General features: G+C 46.1%; 2 protein-coding genes and 1 long non-coding RNA gene across 3 annotated transcripts; all 3 read right to left on the bottom strand.

The window, feature by feature from the left end:
* Positions 1-326: 326 nt before the first annotated feature.
* On the bottom strand, positions 327-4,184 carry LOC116519201. The gene is made up of 2 exons (XR_004256637.1): positions 3,878-4,184; positions 327-3,735 (listed from the first exon to the last, which is right to left on the bottom strand). It is a non-coding gene; the product is annotated as an uncharacterized LOC116519201 (long non-coding RNA).
* Positions 4,185-11,022: 6,838 nt separating this feature from the next.
* LOC116519200 (zinc finger protein 664-like) lies at positions 11,023-11,806 on the bottom strand. Its single transcript, XM_032232963.1, has one exon. The coding sequence runs from the start codon at positions 11,768-11,770 to the stop codon at positions 11,267-11,269; it is 504 nt and encodes a 167-aa protein (XP_032088854.1). The 5' UTR covers positions 11,771-11,806; the 3' UTR covers positions 11,023-11,266.
* Positions 11,719-13,092, bottom strand: LOC116519197 (zinc finger protein 501-like). The gene has a single exon (XM_032232959.1). It carries the CDS (start codon positions 12,987-12,989, stop codon positions 11,817-11,819), a length of 1,173 nt encoding a protein of 390 aa, XP_032088850.1. The 5' UTR covers positions 12,990-13,092; the 3' UTR covers positions 11,719-11,816.
* Between the last annotated feature and the right edge of the window lie 9,208 nt (positions 13,093-22,300).

Below are 22,300 nucleotides of genomic sequence, written 5' to 3'. Positions count from 1 at the left end.
AATTAATCATTCACCTGAGCAAACAATCTAAATAAATACTTATATAGTAATAAGTATATATAATTTTAAGACAAAAATCTAAAATGTACGCCAAGAACTAGGGTGCCATCCTTGGATATTATATAGCATCCTGAATAGATCCCAGTCCAAAGCACTGTAAAATGTTGGAAAATATGAAACATGAAGACCACTTTACAGATAGTAGAAATAAGGGAGGTTTTGGACTCCCAGATTGGAACTTGTATTACCATGCGGCTGCTGTGACTTGCCTTAAGGATTAGATAAACCAAAATAATAAAGAATGCTAACAATAGAGGGTCATGACCTTCAACTTGGCTGGCATACTTTTATTTGGGAGGGGAAAAAAAACAAATACACTCATATATCCAGAGACACTTAGTAAGAGATTCCCTACTATAGGTCTGGGGGGGTGGTGTTAAGAAAAATCATTATATGAAAATCCCTCTCTGGCTATCAGCTATGGAGGCAATGATATATCCCAGTGTATAGACCTAAATAAGGTAGTGAGATACAAAGATTTATTGGATGATGAAGGGAAATTAAAATCTGACCAGAATTAAAGAGCCATGGAATAGAGATAGGTTGGTGGCCATATCTGCAAATTAGGACAAGATATAAAAAAGATTTAGAACAATATGGCCTTCACAGAGGAATAACAGAATTAGATGAAATATTCCCGGGGGAGGAGGGGGTGATTACAAAAGCATATAATTTTTCCTTAAGATTTAAATGGAGGAAGAAGCAGTGAAGAGACAATGATACAATTATTCTTTAAGATTTAAATGAAAGAAACAATAAAGACTCTACCAGCTGCTCCAAACACAGTATATTCTCACTTGTCTGGGAATATCCTGAATGTCTATGGAGATTCTCCGCCATCCAGGTCATGGTTGTCCCAAAGGTGCTTTTCAAGAGGCAGCTTTCTCATCCAAGAAGCTTCTTCATTCCTGACTAGAGATACCTGTACAATTAGCACGGGAGAACCCCAGAGTTGTGTGCCCTCTCCACTTCTCTCTGTACACCAATGACTAAATTTCAAAAGATACTGTGTCAAAGTACTAAAATCTGCAGATGAGACAACAGCGAGTGGTCTCATTCAAGACAACAATGAATCTGTATACAGTTGGGAGGTTGAACAACTAGGCTTGAGGTCCATCAGAACAATCTTGAACTAAATACACTCAAACCATAGAAATGGTGGAGATTTTAGGAGGAAACCCTCACATACTACCACCTCTTACAATTCTAGACAACATAGTATCAACAGTATAGACCTTCAAATTTCTAGGTTCTATCCTATCTTAGACTTAAAAATGGACACCTAACATCAAAAACATCATCAACAGCACAAGAATGTTCTTTCTGCACCAAGCTCAAACGGCCCAAAGAGCTCCTGATTCAGTTCTACAAAGGAATTATTGACCCTGTCATCTGCAGCTCTTGCCTGCCTAGGTGACCCTCCAGACATCCCCTCCCCCACCTTGCCTAGGGAGGTACCCTGAATGTGGGAAAAATTGCAGCCCAAGAAGGCCCCCTCAACCTCCCCTTGACTGAAATGCAGGGGGAGAAAGACCAGACTCCAAGATCAAAGGGAGCACCCTATCTCACCGCATGGGTCAAGGAAGGGACTGGGCATTGCGAAGACACCCTCTGTCTGGTTGGAGGGTTAGCTGATTTAAGAGAAAGCATAGTAACGGGGGACTTTTAACTATCTTGAAAATTGGGAAACACCTGCTCAACAGGCTGTGCAGCTCCCAAAAAGCCTTATAAAACCATAAAACACATTAAAACCTAAAACATTGGGGGGGGGGAAAGACTGGTATCAATTCATGCCAACTTCTCATTGTCTGATCTCCCAGACAATGCTCCTTAAAAATTATGATATAAATCAAGTGTATTTAAATCAAAGCCTTTTACTAATGATTTATATATGATTTAAAGACTTGATTTAAATAAAATCCACCCTGGAAGAAATTATCCTGCTCAGTTACAGTACATCAGAGACATGGACAGTAACATCCCATACTATTAAGGATAATCACAGAAATAAGCCTTGCATTAAAAGAATGTTCACATGGTAAATGACATCATGAGTCACAAAAATCTACTCTGAAAAGATACATTTTCAGTCAGTTCAAACATCTATGATATACAACTAAAGAATTGTATTATTATTATTATTATTCAGTCTAGAAAGTCCTCTATTTGGCAGTTATTCACCCTTAATATTTTCTTTGCTCAACCCTCATATTGGAATTATTATAATTATCATGATTATCATTAGTCTGTTGCTTTGTATGTACACTGAGAGCTTGTGCAGGCAAGACAAATTCCTTGGTGCCTATTCACACTTGGCCAAATTAAATATACAATTCAATTCAATTCCTGAGATACACTCTGGGACTGAAGGTTTTTCTCCTGTGTGAATAATTTGATGTCTATACAGAGTTCCTCTAGTATTGAAACACTTTCCACATTCGGGGCATTATGTGGTTTTTCTCCTGTGTGAATTATTTGATGTCGACGGAGGTTTGAATGGTCAGTAAAGCTCTTTCCACACTCCAACATTGATATGGTTTTTCTCCTGAGTGGATTCTTTGATGTCTATACAGATCTCCTCTCCTATTGAAGCTCTTCCCACAATGCAGACATTTATGTGGTTTTTCTCCTGTGTGGATTCTTTGATGTCGACAGAGGCTTGAAGCATTAGTGAGCTCTTTCCACATTCCAGGCATTTGTAAGGTTTTTCTCCTGTGTGGATTCTTTCATGTCGACGGAGGTTTGAAGCATAAGTAAAGCTCTTTCCACATTGCAGGCATTTGTAGGGTTTTCTCCTGTGTGCATTCTTTGATGTTCTTCAAGATTTCCCCTTTGACTGAAGCTCTTTCCACACTCCATGCATATATTTGGCTTGTGAATCCTTTGATGTTTTTCAAGGATTTGAATGGTTTTGAAGTGCTTCTTACATTCCCTGCATTGGTATGGTTTTGTAAATGGAGTCTTTGATGTGCATAAAAGGTGCTGCTATGACGGAAGCTTTTAAACACATGCCAGACAAGTATAAGGTTTCTCTCCTGTGTGGATCCTTTGATGTTGATCAAGAACTGCTCTCTGACAGAAGTTCTTTCCACATTCAAGGCATTGATGTGGGTTTCCAAACTGAGTGGCTGCTTAGATGCCTTTGAAAATATCTATTTCTTTTGAAGGATTTTTCACATTCCGGGCAGTGATACTTCTTTCCTTCCTCCTGGATCCCTCCACCCTCCAAGCCTTTCTTGGGTTCTCTCCCGAAGGGATCCTTTCATGTCTATAAAGATTTCCCAATGACTGAAGCTCCTTCCACACTCCAAGCACTTGTGAGGTTTCTCTCCTGTGTGGATCCTTAGATGGCTCTGAAGATGCCTATTTTTGAAGGATTTTTCACATTCCGGGCATTTGTATTTCTTTTCTCCTCCTGGACCCTTTGGGATTCTGGGATCTTCCGAAGGACCCTTCGCCCCTCCAGAGACCGTCCTCGGTGTCTTCGCCTGTTTCTTCCTCCTTGCACCGCCCTCCAGGCAGCCGCCTTTCCCGGCCCCTCCCTGGGCTCATCCCTCCTGCAGCCCCGGAGCCTCCCGGCCTTTCCACGGCGTCTCCCGGGAAAGCCGCGTCGGGACCTCCTGTTCTCAGGCAGCGCTTCCTTCCTTGCTTCCTCCGCCGGGCTCCTCCGTCCTCCTGCAGGAGAGAAAGATGAGATGCGGGTCACGGATATATCCCCTTCCCTTCCCCGCAAGGCAGGCCTAGGCCGAAGCCTTTCGTCACATGCACCCGAAAGAGACCCTCCCGGACTGCGACATCCAGCATCCCCTGCGCCAACCTCCATCATCAGCGCTCCTCTGTCACCGATTCAGGCAGCTCCCTCGTTCTCCGTTTGGAAGTGGAGGCTTCACGCCGTTTTTTCTCCGGAAGTTCCGCCTATTCCTTTGGAGGGACCGCCCCAAAGAGTCCTCCTGCCAATCGCCGCCCTCCCTAGAGCGACCAATCGGCGTCCGCCCGCCTTCACTCAGTCAGAGGGCGCCTGCGCAATGTCGATAGTTGCTATGGTTCCCCGCGAGGGGGGGGCAGAGGACTCCCTTATATCTTTATATATGGTGATTGTTGCATCCCAAGCATTTCAGGACTCCAGGATAAGGAGCCACCTTGGAAATAGTTTTGGAGGTTTCTGTCCTGAAAGAAAAGCCAGGATCCTCTCAGGGGAGTTTCAAAGTGGTTTTGACATGGGGAGGACCTCTCGGGAGATGCTCCCCTTGGAGTTCGGCTGCTCAAAGGGGCTGCAATAGATGGGAATAAATGGATATTTCCCTTCCTAGCTTCCTTCCTTCCTCCGCCGGGCTCCTCCGTCCTCCTGCCGTGGAGAGAGAGAGGCGGGTGACGGCTGCGTCCCCTTCCCCCGCAGGAGGGACCCAGGCCGAAACCCTCCGCATCTTGAGGACCTTCCCCGGACTGCGACTCCCAGCGTCCCCTGCGCCCTCCCTGTTCTATTACTGCGTTGCGCAAATTCGCTTCTCTGATTCCGAAAGCCAGGGCCAGACCGGCCTTCCTCTCTTTTCGGCCAAGCCCCGCCTTTTCCTCCTGGCCTCTTTCTTACATCTGCCGCCTCTATCGCCGACTCAGTTGCTCGTTTTGTTTCCGAAATTTTCTCCAGAAGCTCCTCCACCTTCGCCTGTAGGGGACCATCTCACGGGGTTCGTTAGACCAATCGCCGCCTCCACACAGCGGCCCAATCGGCGTCGGCCTTCCTGCAGTGAGCCATAGGGCGCTTGCGCGGTGCAGAGGTCCTTCGTGGTGCCCGCGCAGGTGAAGGGTGGGGGGGGCTCCCTTTGGTCTTTGGGGTCCAGTCTCCCCCCCCCCTAGAATCCAGGCAGGCGGAGGTTGAGGGCCCTTCTGGGGCTGCGGCTTTTCCCCCTCCCCTTCCCCACCCGGGGGTCTCACTAGGCAAGGCGGGGGAGGGGATCTGGGGGCAGCAAGGCAGGTGGGGTTTGAAGGGGCTCCGCTTCCTCCTGAGCGGCTCCAGGCAGCGAGGGAGAACCCCCAATCAAGCTCCATCGCCCCCCCTTCCTCTTCCTCCTCCCCTCCCAAGGCACCTTTGAAAATCTGCAGGGGGGCGAAATCCCCCTCCCCCAAGCCCTTAATATGTGGACCCCATCAGTCTCTGACCTCTTCAGTGGGAAGAAGCTTCTTGGATGAGAAGCAAACGCCTTCAAAGGAGAACCAGAAAGTCCAGCTGCCTCTTGAAAAATCACCTTTGGGACAACCATGACGTGGATGATGGAGAATCTCCATAGACAATCAGAACATTCCCAGTCAAGTGGGAATCTGCTGCCCTTTGGAGGAGCTGGGAGGGCTCTTTATTGGCTTTTAATGTTATTTTTCTGCTCCTATTCAAGCGTGTGGTTGTATAAATTTCATACATGCATACGTTCCCCACATTTGGAATCATGTATTTAATTTTCCCCCCTTCAGATAGGGTCCATTTCATGTATCCCCAGGGGGACAAAGGGGCGAGGTGAAGACCTCGTGTGGGTACTTGAGAGACCGCCTCTGCCAATTACCTCCACTAGACCGATTAGATCCCACAGATTAGGCCTCCTCCGAATTCCATCCGCCGGCCAGTGTCAACTGGCGACTACCCGGAGGAGAGCCTTCTCTGTGGCTGTTCCGTCCCTTTGGAACGAACTCCCCGTGGAGATCGAACCCTCACCACCCTCCAGGCCTTCCGCAAAGCCCTTAAAACCTGGCTGTTCCGTCAGGCCTGGGGCTAAAGAAACTGGTGCCCCTGTCTCGAATTGGTATGACTGTTGTGTTTTTAATCATGCATTGTTTTATGTTGTTTTAAATTCTTGTTTGTACCCCCCTTCCCTGGTTGAGTTTGTAAGCCGCCCTGAGTCCCCTTCGGGGGGGAAAAGGGCAGCATATAAATAAATCAATCAATCAATCAATCAATCAAGACAGGTGCATCACAGCCAAAATCAGGTGATTTATGTTCTTGCATCTTAGCATTGGGAAGTGAGTACAGTAGGCTAGAATTTGCATCGTGACATTGCGATAAGTTTCCTCAGTGGCTGCTGGGTCTGTCCTTGGAAACAGCCTCACAACAGGTCTCCATGTAGGGGAAATGGCAGCCTTTGAACCCAGCTCAGCGAGTATCTCGGGACCTATGCACTGGTGAGCCTGAACCGCTCTAGTGGGCAACACTGGGGATACAATAACAGAGAGGGGAGTAATGGGCCAAGAGAAGCCATATAGGAATGGTCCTGTCCAAAGCCTTGGCTGCCCTTTAGTTCCAGGACATAATGAGATTTTTGACAGGATGATTCAACAAGCCCTCTTCCACCCCACTCCCCTCCCCGGATTTTCCCCAGTTCCCTCAGTAACCGATTGGGTTCATCAGTCACTGGAGGAGCGGAGTCCGAATGGGTCCAGCCTCCCTGCGGAGGGGGAGGGTAGCATAGGAGAACCTCACAGGCACCAAGGCATGATCTGACCTTGACAGGGCATAATAACCACCAGATCACATTGCTATTGATCTGATAAGATCAAACCAGTGTGTGCCAACCATTGTTCTGAGTCAGGGCTGAGACGATCTGGGATGGGCTGATGTGCCATCTCTTAGATTGCTTCTTAAGCCAGGGATGGCAAATGGAAGTCCCCCAGGACCATGAGCCTGGAAAACTCCTCTGCCAACCAGCTCAGGCAGGGAGGCTGGTGCAGGAGCAAGCACGCCATCCCAGCTTCGCAAAGAGGGGTCTCCCAACCAGAAACCTGGGGAGCAAAGCCGCTGAACACCAAGAGATTATGGGACGACCACTGCCACTCGCTTTCCATGCCCAGGGCTCAGCTAGTGCATAATCCTAAACCTGGATGGACACATCTCTGACAGGGGTGCCCCCTGTCAGAGTCAACCAGGCCTCAAAGATGCAGGCCTGGTCAGCTGACTTCTCATCAATAAAGTCTTGGATAATTTGGGATCTTTTTACTGACCTGGCACTCACCGGGAGCCACAGCCAATCCCTGGGGCCTCAGAGGAGCTGCCTCCAGGGCCTGGGAGTGGACTCGGGGCCAGAAGACACCACCAGGGTTCCAAGCAAGACTCACCTCTCACTTGATAGAAGGCAGCAGCCATGAAGATTAGCATTCCCCTGGTACTGAAAACTTGCTTTTGTGCCTAGGCGTATACAGCTTATGCAAGTGAGTTTAGGCAAACAAACTAGACTTCAGGAAGCCACAGATGGGGACTGTAAGGCTGTTCCCCTCACACAGCCTGTGCTTCCTGGCCCCCATGGTCCAAGGGCCGTTGCCTGCCAAGGAATGCCTAGCAGGATCAGAGGCGCTTTGAAGGACCCAACTGCCATCTTTACTGGAGGTGCTGCCAAAGCCTTTGGGTTCTTGAGATGGAAGTAGATGAGAGCAGAGCAACTTACCACAGACAAGTAGGGGGCAGCAAAGGACAGGATGCTCAGCAGCAGCTCTTCCTTGGGGTGCTATCCTGTCTTCCTGCCAAGAGGTGGGACACGGTTTTCCCCAAACAGGTGGCACACAGATCCTTTTGTTAGGGCACGTGAGGCGTTGCCCTGTCAGCTCCAGCGGTAGCGGTCTTCATTTCCAGCAGTTTTTCGTCCCCTGGAGGTTTCCCTGAAGCTTCGGAGGGCAAAAACACCCAACGCACAAACCAGAAGTTCCGGAAGAGACTTCTGGTTTGCATGTTGGGACCTCTGGAGGTCTTTGAGGGGATGGGGGGCATGGGGAGGCCATTTTTGCCCTCCCAGGCTCCTAGAAAGCCTCTGGAGCCTGTGGAGGGTGAAAAACAGGTCCATCACAGGCATAGAATTATGGGTTTGGTATGCCCTGCACGACCCCCCCTTGCCCTCCCCCACTTTGGCACACGATGGGAAAAAGGTTAGCCATCACTGGTCTAGAAACTCAGGTATCTTGGCTAGCCCTGTAAATTTTGATTCGATTCACACAACACTGCTCTCCCATAAGATCTAACACCCACATCAAATTTCCTAAGTGCGGCAGTGTGGAGAAGAGGTGGATTTCTAGGGCTTTACCTATTGTCAAAGTCCAGTCTTCATTACTTCCTGGTTGAGTCTAAGCTGTCCTATCAGTTACCCCCTCTGGGGCGATCCTGGTTCCAGCTGAAACGCTTCCTGAAGAAGAATAAGGAGCCAGAAACTGCTGTCAAAAAACACCAGTTGCGGCCACAAAGAAAGACACAAGAATTGTCCCACCTGGTTCTGGTCCAGTCAAACACCATGATAAATATTGGGCCTAGTTTGAGTCCCTGAACACAATCTCACAAGTTTCAGAGAAGGACAAGGGTGAATGATTGAGTCCACTTCTTGCAGCAAAAAGTAAGGCTACCCTTTTTAACCAAATAAACTCAATTTACTGTCAAACTAGGTGAAACTGACTGAACTAAACGACATCCACAATGTATTCTTGCATAATGTATTGGGTGTAGAGTTTAGACTTGCCATTTCTAAATAAAGCAAAATGGCAGACAAAATTACGCATGTAGCCTGTGTTGATTTTAAATCATATTTGATTCCATTTTGAGAAATCATTAGGAACATGGAAAGGGCAGAGGGTAGAACAATAGAACAGTAGAAAGTCTCCCGGGTCTGCATTTGACCTCCACCTTCTTTAAGGAGCAGTTCCACTCAACTGACCATCTCCTACATACCCTGCCTCAATCCGTGGGCCCAGATGTACTTTTCTTCCTATATGTTGAGAATATGGCTAGGACAGAGATGACTAATCTTTTGGAAAGACGTGCCAAATGTTGTGCGTGCCTAGACCCACAATGGAATGCACCCACTCACCTGCGCATGTATGGACCCCCCCTGCAAATGCTCCATGGGGTGTGTGTGTGTGTTTGCCTTCCCCAGGCTCCAGAGGCTTTCCTGAAGCATGGGGAGGGTGAAAATGGCCACCCCTGGAAGCCCCCGGAAGGCGGAAATGCATCATTTCTGAACTTCCGGTTGGCCCACTGGGTCCATATTTTGCTCTCCCAGGCTTCAGGATAGCCTCCGGAGCCTGGGGTGGGTGAAAAAAATGGCCCAAGTGGCCTTTCCCAGCCCTCCAGAAGGCAGAAATCATGCTGGAGCGAGAGCTGGCATGCTGGCAAATCTGGCTTTGCATGCCACCTGGGTACATGTCCACAGATTGTTATCATGGGGCTAGGATCTCAAACATGACAGGGAGGAGCATTTTCACACCCGGAACAATTAAGGCCAAATTATGCCTGGATCAGGTCCTCCCATTGGAGGAGCATTGGAGAGGGTGGACAAATGGAAATACATTGTGGGATCTGTGGGAAAGAGGGGGAAATGACAGACGATGAAGACCAGAGAAATGTGGAACCGATTTGTACCAGAGCCCCCTTTTGCTACAATCCGGTGAAGTCGAGGGTCTTCCTTTCCTAAGGGACCTGATTGGGGCAGGTCTGACACCTGGATTCTGCCACAGTACACTTGTTCAAATTAGGCACAGAGTTGGCAAGTCATTTAAGGGCATTGTTAGAGTAATCTAGCAAAGATTTCCCTTCATGAAAAAATGGAACCGACGACAGACTCGGGATTCATTTTACACTTTTATACAGTAGAAAAGTACAAAACAGTTGATTCGGTGGAAGAAATCCTGCTCAGTTACATCAGAGACATGGACAGTATGTTAAACATCCCATAATATTAAGCATTACCACTGAAATGGGCATTGCATTAAAATAACATTTGCATGGGAAAAGGAGTCACATAAATCTATTGTGAAAAGGAACAATTTCAGCTGGTTGAAATGCCTGACATATAATTGAAAGCGTTCTTAATTTTGAAGTTAGGTTCAGGAGGTTCAAGGCCTACAGAACCTGAATCAAAGCAAAAACCACTAGATAACCAGTTATATAAGGATGTGGGGAGTAAAGAGCAGAAGAAAAAAAAAAAAAACAGTGAAGTAGAGAGTGATGGAAAGGACAGAAAACCCAGATACAAAAGTAGGAGATATAACAAACATACCCAAGACCCATAAAGAACTCAATGCCTATGTAGTTTAGGGAACAAACAGGGTGAACTTGAAATATTAATGCATGAAGGTACATACGATATAGTTGCTATTACTGAAACGTGATGGGATGAAACTCATGACTGAGTTGAATGGATTGATTTCTAACTGGCTGACAAACTACTCAACGGGTGGTTCTTAATGGTACTACGTCTACATGAAGGGAAGGAAGCAGTGGGGTACCACAAGGTTTCATCTTAGGCCCAGTACTCTTCAATATCTTCATAAATGACAGATGAGGGAATGGAAACTCATCGAATTTACTAAGCAGGTAGAAATAGCCAACACCCTAAATTACAGGCTCAAAATCCAGATAGATCTTGACAAACTTGAACAATGGGCCTTATTCAACAACATGAAATTTAATGTGTATTAAAGTATTAGTACCACTTTATAAAGCCTTAGCAAGGCCGTTCCTGAACACTACATTCAATTTTGGTCACCCCATTACAAAACATGTTGAGACTTTAGAAAAGGTGCAAAGAGCAGAAACTAGGATAATTAAGGGTCTGGAGACTAAAGCATATGAAAAATGGTTGCAGGAACAGGATATGGCTAGTCTAGAGATAAGAAGGACTAGGGGTGACATCATAGCAATATTCCAATATTTGAAGGGCTGCCACAAAGAAAAAAAAATGTGTTTGTGTGTCAACCTATTTTCCAAAGAACCAGAAGTAAAGGGATGGAAACTAATGATGGAGAGAAGCAACCCAGAACTAAGGAGAAATTTATTGACAGCGGAAACAATTAACTAGTTAAATGGCTTTCTTCAGATGATGTGTGTTCCAACACCAGACGCTTTTAAGAAGAGGCTGCCTGGAATGGTATAGGGTCTCCTGCTTTAACAGGGGGTTGGACAAGAAGGCCTCCAAGGTCCCTTCCACGGCTGTTATTCTGTTATCATTATTCTGTTGCTTTCATGTACTCTTGAGAACTTCTGCAGGGAAGAAAATTCCTTGTGTGTCTAATCACACTTAACTAAACCAATTATTCAACTGATTTCCTTAGTTCAATTCAATTACTCAGACATCTGAGTAATTTACTGACTGTCTTTCCACACTCAGGCATATTTAGGGTTACCACCCCCCACCCCTTGTGAATCCTTTGATGTCCAACATCAGTAAAGCTCTTTCCACACTCAAGGCATTTATATGGTTTTCCTCATGTGGATTCCTTGATGTAAATTAAGGTACTGCTTTGAACTGAAACTTTCCCCACATTCCAGGCATTTATATGGTTTTTCTCCTGTATGAATCATTTGATGTCCATGTAGAGTTCCTTTCCTATTGAAAGCCTTTCCACATTCCAGGCATTTATAGGGTTTCACTCCTGAGTGGATTCTTTGATGTATGTAAAGGTTTCCTCTCTGATTGAAGCTCTTTCCACATTCCAGGCAGTTATAGGGTTTCTCTCCTGAGTGGATTCTTTGATGTATGTAAAGGTTTCCTGTCCGATTGAAGCTCTTCCCACACTCTAGGCATTTATGTGGTTTTTCTCCTGTGTGAATCCTTTGATGTACGTAAAGGGTGCTCCTATGACTGAAGCTCTTCCCACACTTCAGGCATTTATGGTTTTTCTCCAGTGAGAATTCTTTGATGTTGACGGAGGTTTGCATCCTTATTAAAGCTCTTTCCACACTCCAAGCATTCATATGGTTTTTTCCCCAGTGTGGATTCTTTTCTGTGTATGAAGGTGTCTCATCTGACTGAAGCACTTTCCACACTCAAATGGTTTCTCTCCTGTGTGGAGATGGTTTTGAAGATCTTTATTTGTATTGAAAGATTTTTCACATGTGTATTGATATTGTTTTTCTCCCTCGTGGATTCTTTGGGGATTCCTGAGTCTTTCGTCTGTTCTCTCACTGAAGCTCTTTCCACACACCAGGTTTTTTCCTGTTTTTCTCCTAAGTGGACTCTTCGATGCATAATAAGGTGTCCTGTGTGATTGAAGTTCTTTCCACACTCCAGGCATCTATATGGTTGTTCTCCTGTGTGAATCCTTTGATGGCTGTACAGAGCTGTTTTACTACTGAAGCTCCTTTCACATTCCATGCATGTATAGGGTTTCTCTCCAGTGTGAATTCTTTGATGGTCATGAAGGCGGCCACGTATGGTAAAACTCTTTCCACACTCAAGGCACTTATAGGGTTTTTCTCCTGTGTGAACAGTTTGATGCTTATAAAGATTTCCACCATCGATAAATCTCTTTCCACACTCCAGGCATTTATACGGTTTCTCTCCTGAATGGATCCTTTGATGTACATAAAGGCTGTTCCTATGACTGAAGCTCTTTCCACACTGTAGACATTTATGAGGTTTTTCTCCTGTGTGGATCCTTTGATGTCTATAATGGCTGCTCCTCTGGCGGAATCTCTTTCCACACTCAAAGCATTTATAAGGTTTTTCCCCTGTGTGGATTCTTTGATGTTGATTAAGATCTCCTCTCTGATTGAAGTTCTTTCCACACTCAAAGCATTTATATGGGTTTCCAACTGAGTGGTTTTTTAGATGGTTTTCAAAATGTCTATTTGTTTTGAAACATTTTTCACATTCTGGGCATTTGTATGATTTCTCTCCTGTGTGGAACCGTAGATGGCTTTCCAGATTTCCATTTCTTTTGAAAGATTTTTCACATTCGGAGCACTGATATATCTTTTCTCCCTCATGGATCTTTTGGGGATTCCCAGCTCTTCCAAACAACCCTCCTCCCTCCAAGCATTTACTCGGTTTCTCTCTCCAGTGGATCCTTTGATGTTTATAAAGGCTGCTCCTCTGACTGAAGTTCTTTCTACACTCCAGGCATTTATGAGGTTTTTCTCCTGAATGGATCTTTAGATGTCTATTAAAGCTACTTCTATAATTGAAGCTCATCCCACACTCCTGGCATTTAAATGGTTTCTCTCCTGAGTGGACCCTTAGATGGTTTTGCAGATTTCTATTATTTTTGAAGGATTTTTCACATTCTGGGCATTTGTATTTCTTTTCCCCTGAGTGGATTTTTAAATGGTTTTCCAGATTTCCATTTCTTTTGAAAGATTTTCCACATTCCGGGCACTGATACTTCTTTCCTTCCTCCTGGATCCTTTGGGGATTCCGGGGTCTTTCGAAGGACCCTTCGCCCTCCAGGACCGTCTCGGGGTCTCCGCCCGTTTCCTCCTCCCCGTATGGCCCTCCAAACAGCATCATTTCCCGGGGTCCCGCTGGGCTCATTCCTCCTGCAGCCCCGGAGCCTCTCGGCCTTTCCCCGCTGTCTCTCGGGGAAGCCGCGCCGGGACTAGGGAGGGCTGCTCCGCCTGGCCCGCTCCCGTCCTCCTCCTCCCGGGCGTCGCTTCCTTCCTTCCTCCGCCGGGTTCCTCCGTCTTCCTGCATGGGAAAGAGAGAGGCGGGTCACGGCTGCGTCCCCTTCCCCGCTGGAGAGTCTTGAGCCTCCGCCTCCCGCGGGCCTCTTTCCCAGGACTCTCGTCCCCAGAGCCTCTCAGCCTGCGACTCCCAGCAGTCCCGGCATCCTACCTGCATCCGGGCACTTGCGTCACCTAACCTTATAGTCTTTCCGTCGGTACTCTGATTACGTAAGTGCGGGCGGGGCCTCTTCCTCTCCTCCCCTGTCCCTCCTGTATTAAATCTCCGATTGCGAAGAAAACTTTCTCTTCAGGGCCGGTTCATATTTGCATGCGGTGCCTTTTACGCCATCCCATTGGCGGTGCCCGCTTTATGACTCCGCCCCTCGCTCTTTACTGGCGTGCCGTCCTCGCCCCTTTGTCTCTGGGCTTCTTCCCCCCCCCTTTGGCTCCGCCCTTCGCTGCTGGCTTTTCCCATCCGCTCCCTCCGCCCCCCGCGGCTCTTCCAGGGTGGTCTGTCCGCCCTTCCACCCTTCGTTCTCCCCTCCCCCCTAACCTTGTCCGTGTTCGCGAGGGGAGGGGCTGCGATCGAGCGGGTCCTCTGATCCCCCCCCCAAAGTGCCTAAGGAGTGGAGGGGGTGGAATGGCGGGTCCTCTGCCCCCCCCCCCGAGCCCTTTCTCTGCTCTGCCCTTCTTCTGGTGCCTCCCGCCCCTCCTCTGCCCCCCGCCCTTCTGTGTCCTTAAAAGTGGTTCCATCTCACAATACTTTCTCTGGACCTCCGTCGGCCTACCTTGCAGGGTTGTGCGGTAGAGAGACAAATGGGGAGGTTGCCACCCGCAAAGCTCCTAAGGAGGGTAGGGGTGGAATGGCAAGAAGGGTGGGGATTCGTCTATCCTCCTCCTTCTCTGGTGCTCCCCGCTCCTCCCCTTCTCTCCCCCCTGCCCCTCCCTTTCCTTCCCCCCACCCCCTGCCCCCCCTCTTCTCCCCCGCCCTTCTTCTGTTGCCCCCATCCCTTCCATTAAGCTGTGTAGTTTTTTCTTTTGGCAGAATCTGTTCCAGGGAGGCTGGAATTCATTTTCCTTGCCTGGATCGATGGGGGAGAAGGGAGGCCCGAAGTTCAAAACTCTGAGAATTTCTGGGTGCTCAAATGTCCCACCATACTTTCTTCTGGATGCCTTGGTGAAAGAGGCTTCAGCCCCCAGGCAGAAATCATGAGGGAGCTCACCTGGTATGATGGAACAAAACAGAACAGGGCAACCAAAAGGGAATGCAATGGGAGGTTGACCCGAGGATGTATAAATAAGTCTTAGCGGAGCTTCCCTAGAAAGGGGCAGTCTACATCCAGCAATCTGCCTTTTGTTGAGAAATGGCAGCTTGAGTGATTTGTCTCCTTCCCTCCTACAGACATTTGTTGCAGGTAGAAAAGGTGGAGCAGGGACGTTTGATAGGCACCTGTCATCTCCTTGGGAATTCTGATGACTTTATGATCTCATCCATGCAGCCTAAGCTGCCAGTTACTCTCAGTTGTCAGAGTGAAGATGCCACTCAAGAGGTTGGTCAGTCTTCAGAGGGGCTCCAGGGCTCTGGGGAAGCTTCCCTCTCTTTGCAGCCAATTTATCAGAGTTTTATTCCAATTCTTCAACTCAATTTCTGTCTCAGGAAAGGGGAGGTGGGTGAAGATGTGCTCCAGAGAACACCCAGCTCCCTTCCTTCTTCCTTTTAATTAGTCCTTGATCGTTTTAATCCTGTGGGATTGTTGCTTCTAAAGCCAGGCGCTCCCAATTTGGTGTGGAGCTGAAAAGAGCTGAATTTCCTCCCCTTTGGGAGACTTTTAACCTTTGTAAAGGGGCTTCTTTGCTCACCTGAACATACAAATACAAATCACCATGTAATTCAAGCAAAAATTGTTGATTAGGGGTCATGTTTTTTTCCACAGGGTAAAGAAATATAAGATTCAGTCCAAGTGACACATCAGTAAGCAAATGACCAACTGTCATTCCTCAATGGACAATAATGGCTGCAAAAGTTGATGGAGTTAGCAGAGGCAACTAAATGGACTGATTAAAGAAAAGAACATATTTTGTTTTCTACTTGGAAACCACTTGGACTTTGTGCTTAAGGTGGGGAAAAAACTTTGATTTTGGGTTTTTTCAATTCGATTTGATGCTACAGAAACTTGTATTATATAAAAATAAAAAGTTGAATGTTATGTTATTTATTCTACTGTATTAAAGGAGTCAGGGAAATTAATGCTTTCCCTCTACCATATTCTTTTCTCTCTTCCTCCACTATTTTACCCTAAACTTGTATTTTTCTTTATATTTAGTATTTTATGCTATGATAAATAATAAAAAATTGAAAACAAACAATTAAGTGCACTGATCGCTTGTGAAGTTTGAACAGCAGAAAACATCATTGCAGAGAAAAACTCCACACGGGACAAATGATGTCTTAGTCTTCCCCAGCTGGGTTTGTGTCTTTCTTAAAAGTTGCAGGTGTATTCAAAGATACTCAAAATACTCTCTTGTGGAGTTGTTAAAAAAGCAACTTCTCACATACCAAATAAAGAGCCTTAGTCAAGAAGGGAAGAACATGCATTCTTAAACTTAAAAAAGGTGTAGACGTCACTTCTACAGGGCTAATATATTTTAAATTTGTGATGAAGCCTATAATTGAGGCAACAGGATCCACACTCCGTTTAACTTGCTGTGAATTAGCTTGCTTTCTTAGACTTTGCCTCAGTCATCTCCTCCTCTCTTCTAGGCCTTTTCCCAGGGGTTTTCTTGCTGGGGGAGGGGATGGGGTAGTTGCATAGACATGTGTGAGCTGATTATCCAGAAGAACCAACATATTCAGTGCAGGGTACTAATCATTAACATATAGCAAAGGAGAAGGAACAACTCTTTGTATCTTTATATATGATGTGGAAAGGGGGAGTGAACCATGCCGAAAGTTGCTAGTTGCAACCAATTGTGGCCCCATGGACAACGTTCTTCCAGGCCTTCCTGTCCTCTGCCCTCCTCTGGAGTCCACTTAAGCTCTTGAGTCCATTTAAACTCTTGACAAAAGTAGTGGTACCCTTTTACCAAATACTCTCAATTTGCTGTGAAATCAGTTGAAACTGACACGGTGCAAATTTTGATTTATGAGTAACTTTCTTCTAACTGAAAGAAATTAAAATGGCAGGGACAGAATGACTCCATGCAGCCTGTGTTTATTTTAAATCAACATTTGATTCCATTTTGAGAGAAATCATTAAGAGGAAACTTGGAAATACAGTACAAAGGGTGTTTCTCACTCAGTAATTGTATGAAATGTGCTAACCATCCTCTTCAGAAAAATCTCACAGGGCTGTATTTTGACCTCCACCTTCTTTAAGTAGCAACGACAGGTGAAGTGACCATCTTTTATTTACACCTGACTCATTCTAGGGGCCCAGATGTACTTCTCCTATATGCTGAGAATATGGCTAATATCTCATAAAGCTTTGTTGGCTTTACAGAATTTAAGAACTTGCCTCTCCTTTCCGCTCATGGAAGTAGAACTCTCAGGCAATTGGCCTTTCAAAAGGAACACTTATTGAGAGAACGTGATAGCAAGACAAAGAAAGCAGGATCTGAGATTCCCGCGTGATTCTATCACGTTAAAACAGACAGACACACACCCTGAGTCTGGTGTAGGATAAGCCAATCCACAGGCGTGAAGTTGTTTTGAGACCTGCAGAAAGTGATAAGAATTGGAGTTAGGGTCCTTGCTGGAGGCTCTGGTGCGGAGACTTAAGAGATGACCCTCAATTGAATCCCTCCCCCCTTTCATTCCCAAAAGGAACATCAAAATACAGGATAGGCAGGAAAAGAGTTATAAAGTGAGGAATGTATCCAGGCCTCCCCACCAAAAGGTACAATTTCAGCCAGTTGAAACATCTAGCATGTGCACTTGAAAAAATCCTTTATTAATCAGCCTGAGAATGTCCCTATTTGGCAGTTATTACTTACCCTTCTTAATATCTACTTCACTCACCCCCCCCCAATTGGAATTATAATTACTATCATGAATATAATTATTCTGTTGCTTTGTAGGTACACTGAGAGCTTGTGCACTCGAGACAAATATGCAATTTAATTCAATTCCTGAGATAAACTCTGGACTGAAGGTCTTAGCGCACTCATGTTTATAATATTTCACCTTCAGGATTCTTTGGTGTTGATGGTGGCCTCTACACTCAATAAAGCTCTTTCTCTCCTGAGTGGATTCTTTGATGTCTATTAAGGCTTTTGCCTCAAGCTCTTTCCATATTCCAGGCATTTATATGGTTTTCTCCCTGAATGGATTCTTTGATGTCTATAAAGGTGTTCCCTCCTATTGAAACTCTTTCCACATTCCAGACATTTATATGGTTTCTCTCCTGAGTGGATCTTAGATGGATTACAAGAAGTCCATTTCTTTGGAAATATTTTTCACATTCTGGGCATTTGTATGCCTTCTTTCCTGTGTGGATGCTTAGATGCCTTTTAAGATGGTCATTTCTTTTGAATAATGTTTCACATTTCGGGCACTGATATTTCTCTTTTCCCCCCTGGGGACTCCTGGAACTTTTGAAGGACCTCTGCTCTCCAGGCATTTTTTCTGTTTCTCTCCTGTGTGCCTCCTTGATGTATATAAAGGCTGCTTCTGCTTACTTGCAGAAATAATGAAGGCAGGATCCAAATGAATAAAACTCTCCATATGTGACTCACTCAAGTGTGTTTTAAAGAGCAACTACATGGCCTCCATTCAATGCAGGATAATTATTCTTCCTGGATATAAGAATTCTGATTCTTGCACAAAAGGAGACCTTCTCCAGTTAAAGAGGACCTAAGGAGGAGAAACTCCTGCCAGTGGTTCCTGCTAGTGAATTTTCTCATAGAATCAATACCTCATTGTTGGAAAAAGGAAATCATGTCATTTGATATGATCCACATTGGATTCTTTCCGGTCTGTTTAACTGCTGAATCCCTCAACATTTGGAACATGGCCAAAAGTCATGTCTCTTGTGGTTCAGCATCATTAAGCTACAGCAGTATTTTCTTTTGGCAGAGACGGGAGACAGGATTTTTTTCTTTCCTGGATTACTGAATGAGAAATGATGCCTAAAGTTCAAAATTCGAGGAGAGAATCTCTCTCTCTATCCTTACCTTAACTTGGCACCATCTAACAATATTTGGGGGTTAAGAAAAGATGGCTGCACCTAAGCAGAAATAATGAAGGGAACCCACCTGGAAACAAAACACAAAACAGCATGGCAACACAAAGGGAATGTGATGGAAGTTCATCCAGAGCTACATTAATGAGAAGAGCTTTCCTTGACAGAGGCAGTCTACATCCAACAATCTGCCTTTTGTGTGTTGCAGTACAGAAGTAATGATTAACCATATAATTAGATCAGTAAAACAAACTGCTTAACTCCTAACACTAAGCAGATCAGTAATCACAGACTTTTAATTATAAGCGTTGATTAAATCAGGGGTTACAACTGTTTAACTCTCAAACATTAATTAGGATTAGAAGTTTGCTAGTAAAAGATTTATTGACTATGGGTATTCTTTAGGTCTACATGGAAGTAAATGAGTTACCATATACCATAGACTTGTACAACCATGATTGGTCCACATAGACCATGTGAATTCACCCCTTTCCTTGTGTATGCTCAATAAAAGAGGCCTCCGGACTCTATTCCGTGTCGGCCCATCCCGAGAGAGACCTGCCTCTGAGTTTTCTTTCATCATTGGCTTCATGGGCGACCCACGGAGAAATCGCATTTGTGCACAAAGATGAGAAATTGACAGCTTTAGTGATTGTTTTTTCACGTCCTACAGACATTTGCCTGGCATTGGTGTATGGAGAGAAGGTGGAGAAAACATTCTTAACCTTAATGTAGGTTTAAAAAAAGGCATAGACAGCCATGTTAAAAAGGCTAATTTGTCATTTTAAATTAGTCATTTAAAATGATTTAGATGCAAATCCAGGGGTGGAAGTCTATGTTGCAGGGCATAGTGGGGCAGGCAGCAGCTGCAACAGGAGCCCCCTCAAAAGAAGGTGTAGGAGGAAAACATATATACGCGTGTCAACTTCAACATAAGGTTTCCAAGGGCTCAAAAGAGCCAAGGTGGCGCAGTGGTTAAATGCAGCACTGCAGGCTACTGCTAGATCAGCAGGTCAGCGGTTCAAATCTCACCGGCTCAGGGTTGACTCAGCCTTCCATCCTTCCGAGGTGGGTAAAATGAGGACCCAGATTGTTGGGGGCAATATGCTGACTCTCTGTAAACCGCTTAGAGAGGCCTGAAAGGCCTATGAAGCGGTATATAAGTCTACTGCTATTGCTAAGAAAAAAAGGTTGAATAATCCAAATATGTAGGGGTCAGCATTGGAGGGGATTTCCCCCTCTGCTGTAGTTTTCGAAAGGGGTCCTTTGGGAAGGAGGAGGGATGAGATAGAAGCTCGATCTGTATGTTTGTGTGTGTCTGTGTGTGCATGTGTGTAGGGGCTGGTTAAACAGCTAGCGGGGGTAGGGCTGGCTGATTTAATCCTGTTTACTGTCTTTGGGATGTATTTTATGATTGTTGTTCCTGACAGTTGGATATATTGCCCCAGACTGTATAGGTAGTACTAACTAGATCTACAATCAGAATTGAGCCCAAAATGTATGTTGTTGACAGTTGCTGCACCCCATTTTCTGACATAATTGGCAGTTGTGAAGTGAGTTGGGAAGCTGTTAAGTGAATTCTCCAATGACTTTGCAGGATGCCTGCTGGAAAGGTTAGAAATGGTGATGACGTAACCCTGGCCAGGGTAGCCCTCATAAATGCATGCCCGTGGCTAAGTGGATGGAAGGGATTCCAGTTGGTACCTGCCCTTCCTCAGCAGATGGCACCATGGCAAAGAACTGGGCAGTGGTCAACCGAGGGATTGACCTCCCCACCGGTTCCAGTCTCCCCTGCAATGCCCCAAAAGGTTCTTGCCCAACCTTCCTACAGAGAAAGGTTCTCAACAATGGAAGAAGGGATTACCAAGGGGCAAGCTACAGAATGGATGGTGGAAAAATGTGATGTGGCGGTTCCTAAGTTTAGAGATGTAAGTAGGTCCCTTTCCTCGTGGGGCCCAACAAAATGCCACCTTTGCTGTCAACTTGGCCACAAAGCGTCAGAGTGCTTGGCTCCAGCCCCATTGCCACAAATGTGCGCACCAACCGCCACGGCGGAGAAGAGAAGGCCCCAGATGCCACCACAAAAGAGTCACCTGGCCTAACAACCTCTAGAAGAGGATCCCCAACCTAAGGTGACGAAGAGTCCTTCCTACCAAGGGGGAGGCCTCGGAGGAGGAAAAGGGTCAACAACCTCTAGAAGAGGATCCCCAACTTAAGGTGACGAAAAGTCCTACCAAGGGGGAGGCCTCGGAGGAGGGAAAAAGCAAACACGCTCTAGAAGAGGATCCCCAACTTAAGGTGACAAGGAGTCCTACCAAGGAGGAGGCCTCGGAGGAGGAAAATGCTGAAGATGACCCAATGGTGAATGCACCCATCCGTCCTTTCGCCTTCCAAGTCAACCTCCAAGTGCATAAGACGGGGTTGGAGGGGGAAGTTGAAGCAGTTGTGAACACCAGTTGCGCTCGATGCTTAATCAGCACGTCGATTGTCAAGCAACTAGGCTTAAGCACAAGACCTCTAGCCTGTCCCATTCGGGGTGAGCAGGTAGATGGAATGCTAATTGGAGGGGCCCAACCCACGCTAGTAACTGAACTGGTGAAGTTACAAGTGGGTCGACACTGCGAGCTTCTTAGATTCATTGTTGCTCCAGAAATGCCGGAGAAAATAATCTTGGGGCTTGCATGGCTTGACAAGTGGAAACCTACGATAAAGTGGGAAGACAATGGTAGAAAATTGATGATTGTGGAGGAGCCAATACCACCGATGGAGAAAAGGGGCCAGCCAGGGATGATTGAATCCAAGAGCCCAGAACCTGCAGCAGAGACAAAAAAACTCAGCTGTCCAACAAGAACCCAAAACTTTGTTGGGGAATGTTTTGTCGAGGAAAACCGCAGCATGATAGTAATGGAAGCCAGGATAAGCTGATGACAGGTATGAAATTAGCGCTCCCAACAGACCAGTCTGGACTGCTACAACGAGTGGCCAGCCCTAACAGGCCATGGGAAGAGGTCGCAATGGACTTCATCATGCAACTCCCAGACAACAGTGGAAAGAGAGTAATCTGGACAGTTATGGACTTGGTTTCTAAGCAGGCACACTTCATCGCTTGCTCAGAGTTGCCATCCGCAAAGAAATTAGCGAAAATGTTTGTGAAACACATTTATCGCCTGCACGGATTACCCAAGAGGATCATTTCAGACCGCGGAGTCCAGTTCACAGCCAAGTTCTGGAGCCAGGTCCTGCGATCCATTGGGTCCACACAGGAACTGAGCTCAGAGGTTCATCCCAGCATGAACTTCGCAGCAGAGAGAGCCAATGCGTTGGTGGAACAATACATCCGGTGTTTTGTGGACTATCAGCAAGACAACTGGTCAGGCTTGCTACCCTTCGCCAAAGTGGCATACAACAATGCAAGTCACAGCAGCACTGGATTTACTCCTTTCCAGATTACCAGTGGCGTGGAATTTGCTCCCATGCCTGAGCTGCCTAAAGAACCTCCCTCCTCCATGTCTTTGAATGAATGGATGGACATACTAAAGAAAGGTTGGGAGAATACGAAGAAGGCTCTAGCAGATGCAGCAGAAGCCTACCAGAAGCAAGCTGAGAACCATCGCTCGCTCCAGTACCCCTTTCATGTGGGGGACAAAGTTTTTTCGTCTAC

Source organism: Thamnophis elegans, chromosome 16, assembly GCF_009769535.1.
Source record: "Thamnophis elegans isolate rThaEle1 chromosome 16, rThaEle1.pri, whole genome shotgun sequence".
NCBI lineage: Eukaryota > Metazoa > Chordata > Lepidosauria > Squamata > Colubridae > Thamnophis > Thamnophis elegans.
This window is presented reverse-complemented; position numbering and strand designations above follow the sequence as displayed.